At 33.3% G+C, this 15,510-nt stretch overlaps 1 protein-coding gene across 1 annotated transcript in view; it reads right to left on the bottom strand.

Annotated features, from left to right (window-relative positions):
• Window positions 1–15,510, bottom strand: part of RhoGEF64C (Rho guanine nucleotide exchange factor at 64C) — a 73,280-nt gene that overhangs the window by 27,634 nt on the left and 30,136 nt on the right. The window contains exon 2 of the mRNA XM_018550790.1: window positions 6,916–7,135. Within this exon, the coding sequence (XP_018406292.1) occupies window positions 6,916–7,038 (123 nt within the window). The 5' untranslated portion in view covers window positions 7,039–7,135. The remainder of the gene's footprint in view (window positions 1–6,915; window positions 7,136–15,510) is intronic.

Here is a 15,510-nt window from a genome sequence, read left to right on the forward strand (position 1 = left end):
AATTCTGTCGTAATAAGTTTGAAATGATAAAATCAAGCAATAAGATGTTATTCTTCAAGTAATTCTGATATATATATTAAACTTTTTGCCTGAATTTTCATCTTTATCAATATTAATATAATATCAGAAATAAAACCATTATAAAAGATGAAATTAATTTTAAGTAATTGAAAACTTTGTACATTAAAGAAATTGTGATATATTGTCACATCGAAATAATTCAAACATATGTTCGCTGCGTGTAATTCTGTGACACTAAGTGCATGAGTTGTTTTTCAGAGTAAACTATAACTTTGAGAATGGCTGATCAATGGAAAAAATAACAGTCACGGGTACGTCGATTATTACTGGATAAATACGCTTTTATTTCGAAAAGCCTGCGCACGATGATGCCTCGTGTCCGCAACTATCGACCGCTTTTATTCCTTTCGTTTAAAAAAGAATTTAAAAAATGAGGAATAAAAGGACACGTCGCGTGTCATTTGTTATTAATTATGTAAATTATCACTCTTCAATACGGATGACTGGCAGTTGTGCATCCCATTTAAACGATATTTTGCGTCTGAATTGAACGCTGCAGCGACGTATGTAGTTATGCAATCGGGTAGAATTGTTTTCTAGAAGATCTCTACATATTATTGAGAAAGTACATACCGTAATAACAATTTTCAATAGTATTGAAATTACTATAATCACTACATGTGTGTGTGTGTAAAATAATAATTAATTATATTAATATTACTCAATTTCTCTTTGACGTCAATTATGCGGAGGATGTTAGCTTTTATAAAATTAATACTCTACTTAATTACACTATATCCTCTTCAAGTATTAGGACAATATTTAATTATCTTATTTAACCTAAGATATTGAGTATCTGGCATTATATTTTAATTATAATTAACGTAATTTTATTTGTAAGATAATACCATATATTAAATAATCCGGATACATTATCGTAATAATTAATACAATACCTAACACTGTGTGAATCAATTATGGACTTTCTATCGTTTTCGGTTCTGCAATTTTTATAAATACATATATGTGTGTTTATGTGTATGCATACATATATATTTGCTTATTTATTATATTATAAGTATTGCCGAGGATAGTTGCGTACGTGAGGCATTATCGCACGCGATCTCGTAGCTAAGCCGACCGCGTGTGCATGCGCATCCCGGGGTCACGGTAGATGCACCGCGGATGCATCATCCTTGTGACTCCACCGGTGCGTCTCTGCGTTGCACAACCGTACACCGGCGTGTACGTTAAAATTCAACGCGTTATGACGCCTACGGAAGACACATGTCTCGAGAGCATTTCGATATATACATAAATTACTTTCGTAACAGCTCGTAGTGCAATAAGATATATTATGTTCGTATCAGATGAATGATCGTAAAAATTGTAATGTTCATAAAAGATTTGTGATAAGTATATACTAAGATAAGTAACGAAAAATAATTTGATGTTCAAAAATATTTTGACTCCAGTAGAACTATTCTTATTTGCTTGAAGATAATTATAATACAGTGCTTTTCATTTCCAATTTATTAACAAAGTATTAAGCAAAAAATTAAAAGGCTACTATAAACTGAAACATACACATTACAAACTCATCGATCAAAGATATAAAACTGTTGATAAGCCTTCCTCTTCTCTGACGCGAAAAGAAGAGATCCTGTCGAACTAGTTAAGCAACATCGAGATAAACGCAGCCCGACTGTCGATATAACGATTGATCGCATCTCTTGATTGACGTTACGCACACCGAATCTTCCGAGATGGCGCAAAACGTGCTGCGTAATCGCGGGAACGATTAAAAGGCGTTTGTTAGCCGCGATTGGAGAGGAATGAATTGATATACGAGATAGAGAGGAGAGGAATGGATTGATATACGAGATGGGATCTATTTCTTGCGCGAAAATTACGTCAAGAAAAGGAAAGTGACACGCTCGGCGGCCTGCGGCGGCAAAATTTTCACCTCGCAAAGAACCTGTCACGGCGACGTCGCGATGACGGCGGACGATGTTAAAGATTGAAGATGATACGCTTGCGAATGTGATGACGATCTGACACCCGTAAAATGTGATCCCAGTGGAAAGATAAGGGAACGTCGGGGAAATCGGGTTGTACGTGAAAACTCTGAATTCAAGTATGCTTGTTTAGTCAAGCGAATACATAAATCAACGAGTGATTAGCTTTATTACTGTTCCCATAAACGTTAATTAAATAATATTAATCTTTCATCGCTTTCCCCATTGTTGAAAAAATGAAGGAAATTGATTAAACTATAGTTGATATTTTAATTAAGGAATTTATAGAAATTAAAATAATTTATTTACTGCATTTTTTTATATTATATAGAATGTTAGAAATTCTTAGCTTAGTTTTACGTCAAGAATTTTATCTTTTATGTAAAAATATACTTAATGATATGAATTGCAGATTATAAAAATTTACAATATCTTTTATAAATACAAGAATCTGTGGTTTCTTTTTTTGCTATGTTTCGTGCTTCTTTTCATTGTAAATTATTAAAAAATGTAATAATTTTATTAAATATTCAAACTGTAAGAGTCAAACGCAGTATAACGATGTTAGATCCTTAAATCAAACGTTCGCATAACGAACGTTTCAACTCCGCTTTGAACTACCATCAGCATAGAAATACAAGGTAAAATGCAATTCATTTTTTAAAAATTACACATTTTTAATACTATTGAAAAGTACAGCAGATGTTTGAGTCTCATATGATATCAATAAATACTTGTTACTATTTTTTCGTACGAAATGTCTAAAATAAATATCAAAAATAAAAAAAATTATCAATTTTAAATTAAATTAAAATTAATTAATGTGTATAAAAATGTACATAAAATATGGAAGATTAGAATTTCGCTAAAAATATATATAAAGAAAAGAACATATGAAATATATATCTATATATATCAGGAGACGCGGTAGCGTCTCCGGCCATGTTCAAACGGAGACAAGTCTCTTGTAATTTTTATCGTCTTTTAAATATCAAGAAAATGTATATTGTTCTACGGCCTGAGACAAATAAAGTCACGATCGAAGGCAAGAAATTACGGGGGAATAAAGTCTTGAAAGTTTCTCGATGTGGGCCAAATACTAACTAGTTACTCTAGCACGCAAGAACGGTCGAAGGAGCATGGAAAGTCACGCGCCTGTGAGAAATCCATGTTCTCTCTCTCTCTCTCTCTCTCTCTCTCTCTCTCTCTCTCTCTCTCTCTCTCTCTCTCTATGCTCGAATAGTTATATAAACTATTACCGGTCACGCAGCATAACAGAATCGCCAAATCCTGAATTACAGAATTAATGGCTAACAAGCAAGTGGTTACCGAGTGAAAAAAGAAACGTATATATAATTTAATGAATCGACGCTCTTAAAACGCATTCTGTTGTCATCGGTTCCGTATTTTCACATTTACATAAAATATGACTATCAAATTGAGGTAATCATTGCTGTCTATTTTCAATAGTATGCTCATTATTTTTCCAATACAAAGTCCGCGCGTGATGTAAAGACGAAATGAGGCTCGTCCCACTTAACGTTAAATTTACGACGATGATACTTCTCGTTAGTTCTTTAACGAAGAAGAGAAGAAATATTATATAGCTGTTTTATAAAAAAATAACATTCTATCCGTATGCATTAATATATCTTATTATCGCCTCGTACACAATTTTCAAGTCATTCTCTACGATCTCGATTATCCAATTAGATCTCACGTTATTCGGTGTGAACCTTCGTGTAATATATTAAGAAAATTTTTATTATGGTAGCAATCTAAATTGAACATAAATTACATCAGCGCAATGTCGTCAGCTACATGTTTTCGTAGCTATTTATTTAAAGTCCGGAAATTTATTTTTAGGCAATCTCTCGTTGTAAACGAGGCGTTTAGATGATGCGTGCGGTACATAATTATAGCGCACGTATGTGTAATGAAAGCAGTGATTTATACGCAAACGATCGTAAAGTTTGTTCCTCTTGCCTTCGCATATGTTCAATTCGCGAGAGATATCACTCTCCGCGGCGAACGGCCGGCCTTTTGCCACATAAGCGTGCGGGATTACTAGCGGAATTGCGCAAATTTATCCCCATTCGTAACACTTGTCGATGCGGTAGAAGGTAATGATACTTACAAGTGCCAAGTAATGATACTTATAAATCCTCTTGCATTACTTACAAACGCGCCGCTATAAATCAATGCGAATAAATATAATAGTCTATGTAATTTTTCGTTTACTTCGAGATCGTGGAGAATTACTTGAAAACTACATATTTTTTGTTATAAACTGTTTAACACACAATATTTCGTAATTATTGGATACATTTATATAGTACAATGTATACTTAAAGAACTTGAATTTATAATAATTTCTGTGATTCCAAGCATAAATCATCAATTTGTTAATCAATATCACAGTCACATTATTAAAAATATTTTATTTGAAGAGGTATACTTTTATTGTTGCAATTGCAATATGATTACGTAATAATACGCTCGGTAAAAAAGGAATCGTACATTAAATTGTTTATTAAAAAGTATAATATATGTAGACTATAATTATGTAATTTGCGGAGAATGCAATTCGCGATTAGTATCAACTCAACACTTTATCGCGACTATATCGACTGACACTCGATTCGAACTAAGAAAAGCAGATCCGGGAAAGATAACATATCGCCAAGACGATGTGAATACAAAGTATTCGATATCATAATCGGCGACGACTGGTTTTAAGATAAAACCAGTCGAGCCATTGTTCAAGCGACAGAACTGAAGCACGTAACCACAGCTTTATGAGCCCTTATGTCACTGTGATAGTTGTCCTTCGTGGAACGTTTTCTGTTTCAGGATTTCTGGTTTTATACCGCGCCAAGTTTCCCTTTTTGGGTTCGCTAACTTTCCTCTTTCGTGATATAAATTTCACGAGATATAGGTATATTTGTATATATATATATATACATATATACTATATCAATTTCAATTTTATATATGTATATACATATATGTAGTTGAAATTGTGCATCGTTTTAAAATCAGCGACAAGCATTATAAAATGGAAAATATATATCCTCCATAATAAAGATAAGAAGTAAAAGTAAAAACATAATTACAGAAACTGTTCGATGTATTTTATAACAATTGTTTATACTTTTTTATATTAAAGTGAAGAGGAAGGCAAGCGGACACACACATGTAATTAGAAAATAATCTGATATTTTAATATGTGATTGCAAATAATTAATACTTTTTTGATAAACCTGATATTTGATTATAATTTTGTTATTAAACATTCGAGATTCAAAGAAAGATTTAATACTTTTTTTTACTGAAAATAAAATAAACGACACAATGAAACAAATTCTACCGTAAATTTTATTCGAGTATATCTTCTACAATCTACAACGTAAGCAGGAATATAGAGAGAAATTCAAACCGCAAACCCAAGCTGTAAGTTTTTCAACCGTCAGTAATGGTCCAGAGGACTGTCTATCGAGGCAAGTGTTAAGCGGCACTTCGCGTGCAATTCCCGAGTGTCGTAAAATGCGAACGTCAATTCATGCTTTTCAAGCGATTCAATTTTCGATTGATAGTAAAAATCGTAGCGTGGCAATCGAAGCATTAAATTGTTTATCGATGTACGATGATAGCAATTAAGCATCCAATAAAGTGTCACATCGTTATGAAGGGTACTTACGATCAGCGAGCGTAACGTACATCATAATATTGCTTATTGCAACAGATCCGGACTGCTCTAAGATATGTTTATTTCTGCCTTTAAGTTCCACTTCACTGACAAGCTTTACAAACACGTTGAATAAAACATCAACACAATTGTATGTACGTGCATGTGACGGAGAAATTTGTGATAGCTACCACCACAATTACGTAAGTAAAAGAAAATGTACAACGGAAGAAAAGATCTTTTCCTTTACAATCTTCCTATGTTTTTATAAGCTTTATAAAAATCAATATTACTTGCATCTTTCGATGTGAATTATGAATAGAACAATCATCCAATATAAGCAATGCAATTTTCACTTTATATTTAATGAAATTTTCCTCACTTTACAACATAATGAAAAGAAAACAATGGAGATGACATGTGTCGGATTGAATTATTATCTACGCTGACGTCTATCAACGTTAATGTTGCTCAAGAGTAACGCGGTATGCGGAACGAAATGGAAAGGATAAAGGCAAAAGGAGAGCTAAGATACCAAAACAAATTCGCGATCCAAGAGATAGGCAACCACGTCACGTTCATTCATCCTCGCGTTATGCAAGCGGCTTATATCCAGTAATTAACCTATCCTCGTGCACTTTCCCTATTTTGACACGCCAGTACGGTTCATGCGTCGCTCTTTCTCTTGTTGTAAACATCTGTAAGATGGTCAATTTATTTTTTGTAAACAAAAACTCTAACACGCCATGATATTGACTTTCCCTCCAAATACAAGTGTTCTGGATCTAACAAATTATATACCTTACTCTCGTTATGTAAAAGCGTTTTTGCCCTACGCAAAACGTTTTGAAAAAAAAATGAGGCTATCGATGGCCTTTCCTTCGTCCGAGGACGTAAGAAGAGAGTCAGTCAGACTCACCGCAAGTAATAATTAGACTACATGGAGAAATGCGATGCCAGAGAAGAAAGCTCTCCTTAACAATCCGCCACAACTTACCACAATGGCTGTATCTAATGACCAACCGCGGATGAGGTTCCACGATTCCAACCTCGGTTGTGTCCCGTTACGTAAAACGCTGCCGTGTAAGAGCGTCTCGCATCAGACACGCTCTCTCGCGCATCGAGCGACTCCGTGAATCAGACATCGAGCGATCTCGGATTCTCAAGTGGATAGATTTCGGGATTTACCTTGCTGGAGGTGGGCGAGCCGGACGGGCTCAGACCCTGTTGCAGATGATACATCTTAGGGGTGAGCATAGCTGGAGGTGCGCCAAGGCTACCCGGGGCGACAGCCACGCTCGTCATGGTCATTTCCCGCGATGGTCGCAGACCTCAGTGTCTTCGCAGCACCAGCAGTCCGCGCCCCTCTGTCCTTCGCGCAATCTTGCATCCTCAAGTCGTGACGAATCTGTAACCGATAGTGAAAACATTCTCCTTTAAGGCCGGGCTGATAATCATCTTACAATTGGATACTGTCGCATCTCTTATGACAGAAATAAAACACAGCTTATATTTATATAAACTTTTAATGAAAAATTTCCAATGTAAACTGACGACATTCAGATAAACTTTTTGAGAATATAAAATGTATACTGCTGTTTTATAATATTTTAATATGCAGCTTTATATAACTATTTGTATTAGTTTCTTTATATCTTTTAGCTTATTATATTATATTATTTTCTTTATATTCCTTTATATTTCTTTATAATCGATAGGAAATATCGTCTCAAAGTGTAAAATGAATCTTCTTTTATGCTCATTTTATGCCATGTTTAACTGTACTTGCGTTTCATGAAGAGGTTCTAATCTATAAGTACGATGCTGATTGAAATCTTTATAGCCTACGTTTCAACGACGAAATGATGAGATCGGGTTTAACGGTAGCAAAACAGAATTTCCTTACATAATCACTATACGATAAATTACGGCACCTGACAATAGTACCGTGCAATTTCTCTCGCTAGGAGATCACGATTGCACAATTTTCGTCGCGCCAGACGAGATATTCGGTCGGACCTAGAAAGCGTCCAGGAAATGTTAATTCAATGGAGTTACGGGTTACATACATTGAGTATACAGACGAAAATATCTCGCTAAGTCTATGCTTGGCTAAGCACCCATATAACATTCGTTGACATTTATTTTCTGCATGCAGCCATTACATTTCCGTCAAACCGCCAATATTCTGCATGACGCGACATTTCGTTCAATATTTCGTCATTCGGTAAATTTATTCAGTCCCAGCAATACACGTAAGTACTTTTTAACTCACTTTGCTCTTAAATTACAAATATATATTTTTAATTTTTATCATTTTATTTCATAGATACAAATCTAATTCTAACGATAGATGTAATAATACTTTAATGTTGTTTTTCCATATCAACAATACATAGGTAAATGCATAAATGTAAAATTTATATAAATATTTAAATAGGAACATAATAATTTTTTTAAAAACAACACACAATTACATTATTTGTGGTTAAAAATTAAAAATTTTTGAAAATAAAATAAAAATGCAAACGCGATATTATAGTTATATAATGTATTATCTAATAAGTGAAAATAAATTATATTAGTATTTATAAAAAAAAACTTACATATATAGATACCTATTATATACAAATATATTACTCAACAAAAAATAGGAAAGCCTTTCAAAATGCTCAAATTGTAATTTTCAGCAATTTTTTTTCCGAAATTCAATGAAGAATTATCGTAGATATAAAAATAAAGAAACCATTTTAAAATTTGAAATTTGTACTAATGACTTTTTAACATGTTATGTTTCTTAAAATTAGTTTGTAGCGCAATAAAAACTTTCTTATCAAATTTAATACTTTTACAAAAGAAAAACACAATTTTACCTACAAACCTACGTTTTTTAAAAAAATGTTCTTTTTCTTGACTTTGAAGCAAAACCTGTATTTTTACAACCAACGTTGAAATTCTTATTTACGATCTGTTCAAAAGTCAAATGTATAAAAAAGGATTAACTTATCAGTGAAATAATAAGGAATTTGTAAATAATGTATTAACTAATTATATTCTTCATATATGGAAACCAGTACATCCACATTAAAGATACCTAAAATAAATTGAATCTATACTTTGAATCGTTTAAAATATAAGAAGTTAAAAAAAATGAATCACGTGAATCTTACTGGATTGTGAATTCATTATATATCATTGTTGGACGAGGGAAAATTGTAAATAAGAGTATGAACTGCTCAACGGTCTGTGACTAACAGTTGATGCAAACGAGCTCCACAAATTAATTCCACAAACGAGGGAACGTAATGTATGAGCGACTTGGTAGCATTTAATTAACAGAGCGAAAGACTATCAAATAAATGGAGCAGATAACTGTTTGTGAGGAAAGACACAATCGCGACTTCAAACATCTAACAATGAATTGTCATAATATTCGTAATGCTGCATATTTAATGGTAAATACAATTCACACGACAAAATTCTGGAAGTTATTTTTGTTTAATTTTTATATCTTTAAATTCTTAATTAAACAAAAATATAGAATGTAAGAAGATACCGATTTCTACGGTAGTTAAAGTCGTACTATAGCATCGCAAATTTTTGGTCCATACACATCTGCATTAATCACAAAGTGTTTTTTAATTTACGTTACGGCTCTGATTTGTGAAATTCGCTACAGTTCGTGGAACCCGTTGTTTCCCCACGAGTGCGGCCCTGCACGAACTGCATTCGTACGCACGGAGTTCAAATAAAGATGTCTGCAACGGAGCCACCGACCGAGCCGACGCATTACGACCGTGGAATGCATTCCCAGGATTCTTATTCGTCGATGCACCATCAGCTGCACGTGATGTATGAATAAACACACGCCGGGTAATAAACAGGTGTAAAAAAAAAAAACTATCGAAGATATACTTATGCGACACACATCGCGGAAAAGAAACCGCAAGTTTACTTATTAAATTCAGAAGGAACGCGAGATTGTGTGAGATCGTAATTTGACATCGATTTATTAAACAATATAACTGATATGACAATTTTAGTTATATATGTAAAATTTGAAGTATATGTACAGAAATAACGTTTAGTATTTAAATTTCGCTAAAATATCTAAAAATTTAGCTAGATGTAGATAAAAATAGTTATATTGAACTATCAAAATAATTATGTAGAACGTTTAAGCTAATTGCTAAAATATCAACATTTTTTGCAGCATTGCATATCATATCTGAGTTTCCCACATCATTTTGATGATCCTCAGCAAAATTATTTTCAAATCGATATCTGGATAACTTTCTAAATATTTCAGCAACATCGTTCTTTCCATGGTGAACGCCGAAGACATGTAATTAGATGTTTTTTTTAGTGAATTCCCTTTCATTTCTAATATTTTCCTTTTTATATTGTATTTCTAATATTTACTAAACATGCAATACGTTTCCCACACGTGAACATAAATGACCGTATTACTCAAGTTGCACGAATCGCGTTTCATGAATTGCAAAACTGAAAATGAACAAAGAGAAGCAGTGCCGACTCCATAACTGGGAGTGCGCGACTCGCCGAAAGACAATGATCGGCCATTCGCTTTCATAATGATACGGTACATCTAAGATCTAACGCCGAGGCAACAAGAAATAGCCGAAGGGACTCGCCGTTGCAAAACGAACTAAATAATATCGGGCTATCATCAAGGCTTCGAAATCGCTGTCGATACTTTCCATCTGTCGTGTCCCCCCTCGTCTACGAAAAATAAACCAGCTTGTAACCCACAATTACGAATTGCAGAGCAAAACTGATCCGAATCACGCTATTCCTGACATTCAAACTAAATGAAAATAGCGGTTCGACAAATACAGTATACACTATGATGACAAAATTAGAAGTTAAAAGTATCGCTTTTCTCATTAACGATAAATGTTATACTGTGTGTGTATATGATAAGTATTGTACTGTAAAGAAATCACACTGAAAGAAAAGTATTTAATATTTAATTGCATGATAAAATAATAATGATTAGAAGCTTCATTTTTATAATTATTATTGCTGAATATAGTAATTATATATTTATAGTTTTATATATTTAAAAAATATATAATTCACATCTAAAATGACTATAAATTACTTTCGGTGCAAATTATATATTTTTTAATATATGGAACTATAAATAATTATTACTATAACATTATAGCAGTAATAACTATAAAAACAAAACTAATAATTATTTTACTATACTACTGCAATCATAAATACTTATCTCTTAGTGCAGAATTAGTCTTTTGTCATCAAAATAAATTTTACAGCGCCATTCTAATGAAATTGCATAACACCAGCAATCAGAGAAACTAATTAGAGCTTGATTGATTTAATTTTATGATTAATTGACAAAACATTTATTCGGAAATTAGAAAGAGCTCCAGGAAATTATTATTAACTTTCGAGAAATAAATTGCATCTAAATTCCTCGAAAGGTTTATCATCAAGAAGAGATAGAAATGATAGTGTAACATCCTGTACGTGTTCGGTAATGACGTTGCGATCATGCGTCACAAGTAATCAGCGACAGGACGGTGATGATGGTGATGTAATCCACCATAAAACCGAAAGACCGCGCATTTCCTTGGCCATGTAAGCCGCGAGTCGAGGCACGTGTATTCGCACGGTGTGCACAGCTCGTTGTACATCGCCGATAAATCGCCGTGGTGAAAAGTAATAGTCGAGGAAATCGCGCATAACGGACAATTATGTCGTTACCGTACAGTAATCAGCGGCACGCGGGTCTAGCCGAAACGCTGAACAAATCAACATCGTGCGAAATCTTACGAGTTTATGTAATGAGATGTTTTTCTTTCAGATTCTTGAATAGCGATCGAATTTTTGACGCATCAACGCAATCTGGAAGCGATAATAGGCAGAGCTATGCCGATTCTCGAAGATGGAAAGCGAAAAGCGTGCAAACAAATCGATAAAATTTACTGTATAATTTTAAAGATCATTATAACATAATTTATCTTGATAATAACGACGAGAGAGAAGATGTGAAGTCAGATGTCCTAGAACTATAAAAAAAATCGCGGCATTATTTACATAACGATAGAAATTTTCTTCCGTCGTGAATATAAAAATTCACATGGACATGGATTTTTATTGTAGACATTGCTTTGGTTGCCCACGTCGTACGATCGTTTTTTAGCCTTGTGATGTGCACACTAATTATATTCTCTAGCGGAGTAATCATCGGCGCAAATTATAGAGGGATAAAAACGTGTCAACCTTTCATCTGATGATGCCAGCTTATATGCAATAAATGTGCCCCAACGTAAAATATCGCGAAAGAAACATCGTTTATCATTTATGTTGAAGTTGAAATAGAAAATCATAGTCCATGGTTAAAAGATGTATTACTATGTTGTTGCATCTTTCTCATTACCCTCTTATCTTTACTTACATAATAACTAAAATAATGTAATTAACATTTTAGCGGAAAAAAAATGTTTATAATTATCAACGGCTTTAATTTAAGAATAATTATTAAAATGTTTAATTTAATATTAAATTTCTTTGAACTTTTCAGAAGAAAATTTGAAATCCATAACAATTCACAACCATTCATTATTTAATTACGCGTCCACAAAAGTAGCAAAAATTTATATTGCTAAAGCAGTACTCCGCATGTAGAATTTATGGTAATTACAGGAGAGATCAAAGAAAATGATTTTGTCCTTCGCCACTTTCCACGAGCAAGATTCACGGATTACAAAAGTCCGACCGTAGTCTCCGCGCAAGTCATCTTCCGGAAGAGAACGCGCGACATGCGGCATGCCGTTAATGTAGGTTAACACACCTCTCGAAGGACAACGTGAACGCATACTCCGAGTACTGTTAAACCGTACCGACTAAAACTCATCGTCATGCAGCGTCGCGGCGTACAATGATTTTTTATTTAAGCAATGTCGCGCCGTGCATTCGCAGTGTTGGATGCCTATGTAGATACGATAAATGTGTACGGTAAAGAATTGCCATAATATATAGCTGCCAGAAATATTAAACATGAATTTAAATTTGTCGTAACTCTAAACTGTGATATAAATCATTCCCTTACAGAAAATTCTCTTTGTAATAAATTTATTTATTAATATACAATAGATTGCATAGATTGTTTGTCCTCCGCGTCTAAATGTAGTCTTAACGTTTACCTGAAGAACAACTCATATATTAAATAATTCGAGAGCAAAGAAATATAAGTAAGAAATGTTACGAAAGCAAATTAAAGAATAAATCAGCCACGGTATAAAATTTTTTCCTTTTTTTAAAAAGTAATTTCAAATCTTTATACAATTAAATCTGATAAATCAAAAAATATATTTTAAAGAAAGAAATATTATGATTTTAAACTATGATTTAGCAGTCCTCTTTTTACAGTTTATTTTTTAGCCAGTATAGAAAATATACATGATTATATATAATGTTATTAAACATATCTACAATAACTAAATCGAGGTAATCGTGACAGTAGAACGAATGTGAAATCGTAATATTTTCTATCGATAAAATTTAATAGTCACTATATTTTAACAACATATTTTATGATTTTTTAATAAATAACCTCTTACTATTAGATATTTATTTTAATTGTCAAAGTATTTAAATCATCAATTATAATTTAAATGAATAGTAACAGAAAGTAATCACTCTGTTTTTTATTTGACTAATAATGCCACATACTTTAAAGCAAAAATGTATGTATTCGCTGCGACTGATCTTAAGTAAAATCTTAAAATGATATGAACCAATAGTGAGCCATTGGCACTTTCTTAAAATAAGAACGGACTACAAATGTCGTCCATAGAATGATATATTATATAAGTGCATAGAAAAAATCGCCTTAATTCATAAAAAAAAAGAAGTTGAATAAAAGCATCAGTAACAAAGCAGAGCAAATTGAGAAAATAAAAGTCAATATGAAAATCGAGAATGTTAACTTTCCCATGGATCATGTTCAGTTCTGTCTGAGTGACAGAGAGTCCAATGATTAACTGACTATCAAATAAAGAATTATTCAAGACTGAGAAGAGACTTTTTTCTCAAGAGCCATTGAGTTCGTCGCGCATGGTCCACCATTTATCTCTGTCACGAATCACCGAAATACATTACTATGTCTTGGATCTTTGTTTTCACAAATACCAGTGATGTCGAATGATCGCAATAGGTGATGGTTAGGTCGAGCCGATAACGGTTCTCGAGAGGAACGGTTATCGACGCCGCGCACGGAACGGAGCGCGAGATCGACGCGAGAGTGGCAACGGATGGAAAAGGCCGATGAGACGACAACGCGCGGACAGATGACCGCTCTCGACAGGTACGTCGAGTACCGGTAACGGATCACCTTCTGCGAGAAGGGATATCGCAGGGCGAGAAAGCGATCCCGGGGGCGAAGTTTGGTGACGTGAAGCGTAAAATTACCGCGATCGGCACGCGTACATCGAACGACACGAAAGCGGCCCTCCTCTCTCTCTCTCATCGCAACTACGGATCGCCGCAGATTTATCTCGCTCGAGTCGCGCTTCGGTGCTTCCAACGGCGGAGATATTGCGGCACAGCATCATCCGTTGCTAGTCGATGCACTGATGATCTCCGCAACGATGCGTAACTCCGGTCGACGTTGCGAAGGAAATTTGGAAAACGAGATATCAACGATTTATCTTCCTTGACATGTAAAATTAATTTCATATGCATAAGTTGCTTAACACGTTCGCTGCCACACGTCACATATGTGTGATTCGCTGGTTTCTTTCGAGAGTCCAATGTGATATACATATATATATATATATATATATATATATATATAGTTCTGAACGCTGTGTAAAAGTGTTGTAAGAAAATCTTGTGGGATCGGTTTTTTCAACCAGATCGTGATAGTGAACGTGTCAAAATCATACAGATATCTATTTAGATCTCTTCACGTAACAGTTATCAATTTGTTTAAATCAAATTTCTTCATAGATTTTTTTACTCGTTTAAATGTCATTTTATAATGTTATTTTATAATGCGTTAATAGGGAAAATGTACCAGTTAGTGCACAGTTAATAAACATGACCCAATTCGTTGAACGAAGTGGTACAAAATTTTAAATGTTAAACTTTTAATATGTACGACTCTAAATAAATTTGTTGTTTATAAAAATTTAATAACGAATTAATTTAGAATATACCACTACAAACTTTACATTTGAAATGTTGTATCACTTTGTCCAACAAAATTGGTTCATGTGTCCACTAACTGGTACATTTACCTTATAAATTATACATATATCTTCCTTGACATAAAATTAATTTCGTATATATTTAAGTTTTTTAAAATCATACAAGTATCTCTGTTTAAATCTTCGATTGCTGTCAATTTGTTTGAATTACATTTTATCACAGATCTTTTCTTTTCTAGTTTAAATATTATTTTATAATGCAAAATAATATAAATTTAAAACGTAAATTATATAAAAATTCAACTAGTTATTACAAAAAATTTTAAAAAGATGTCAATCTATTCGCTTTCACATCTAAAATTAATTTAATATGCATAAGTTTCTCAAGAGCATACATATAAGTATCTGTTTAGATCTTTCGGCGATTATCTATTTGTTTAAATGTCTTTGCAACATAGATTTCCTTTTCCTGTAAATATTATTTCATAATGTATTAAATATAAAATATATAAACAGAATATAGTTACAGAACACAATCACGGGAAAACGAATTCTCCTTTCTTAACATTCTTTAATCATC

This window comes from Cyphomyrmex costatus, unplaced genomic scaffold (genome assembly GCF_001594065.2).
Source record: "Cyphomyrmex costatus isolate MS0001 unplaced genomic scaffold, Ccosl1.0 scaffold13, whole genome shotgun sequence".
Taxonomy (NCBI): Eukaryota; Metazoa; Arthropoda; class Insecta; order Hymenoptera; family Formicidae; genus Cyphomyrmex; species Cyphomyrmex costatus.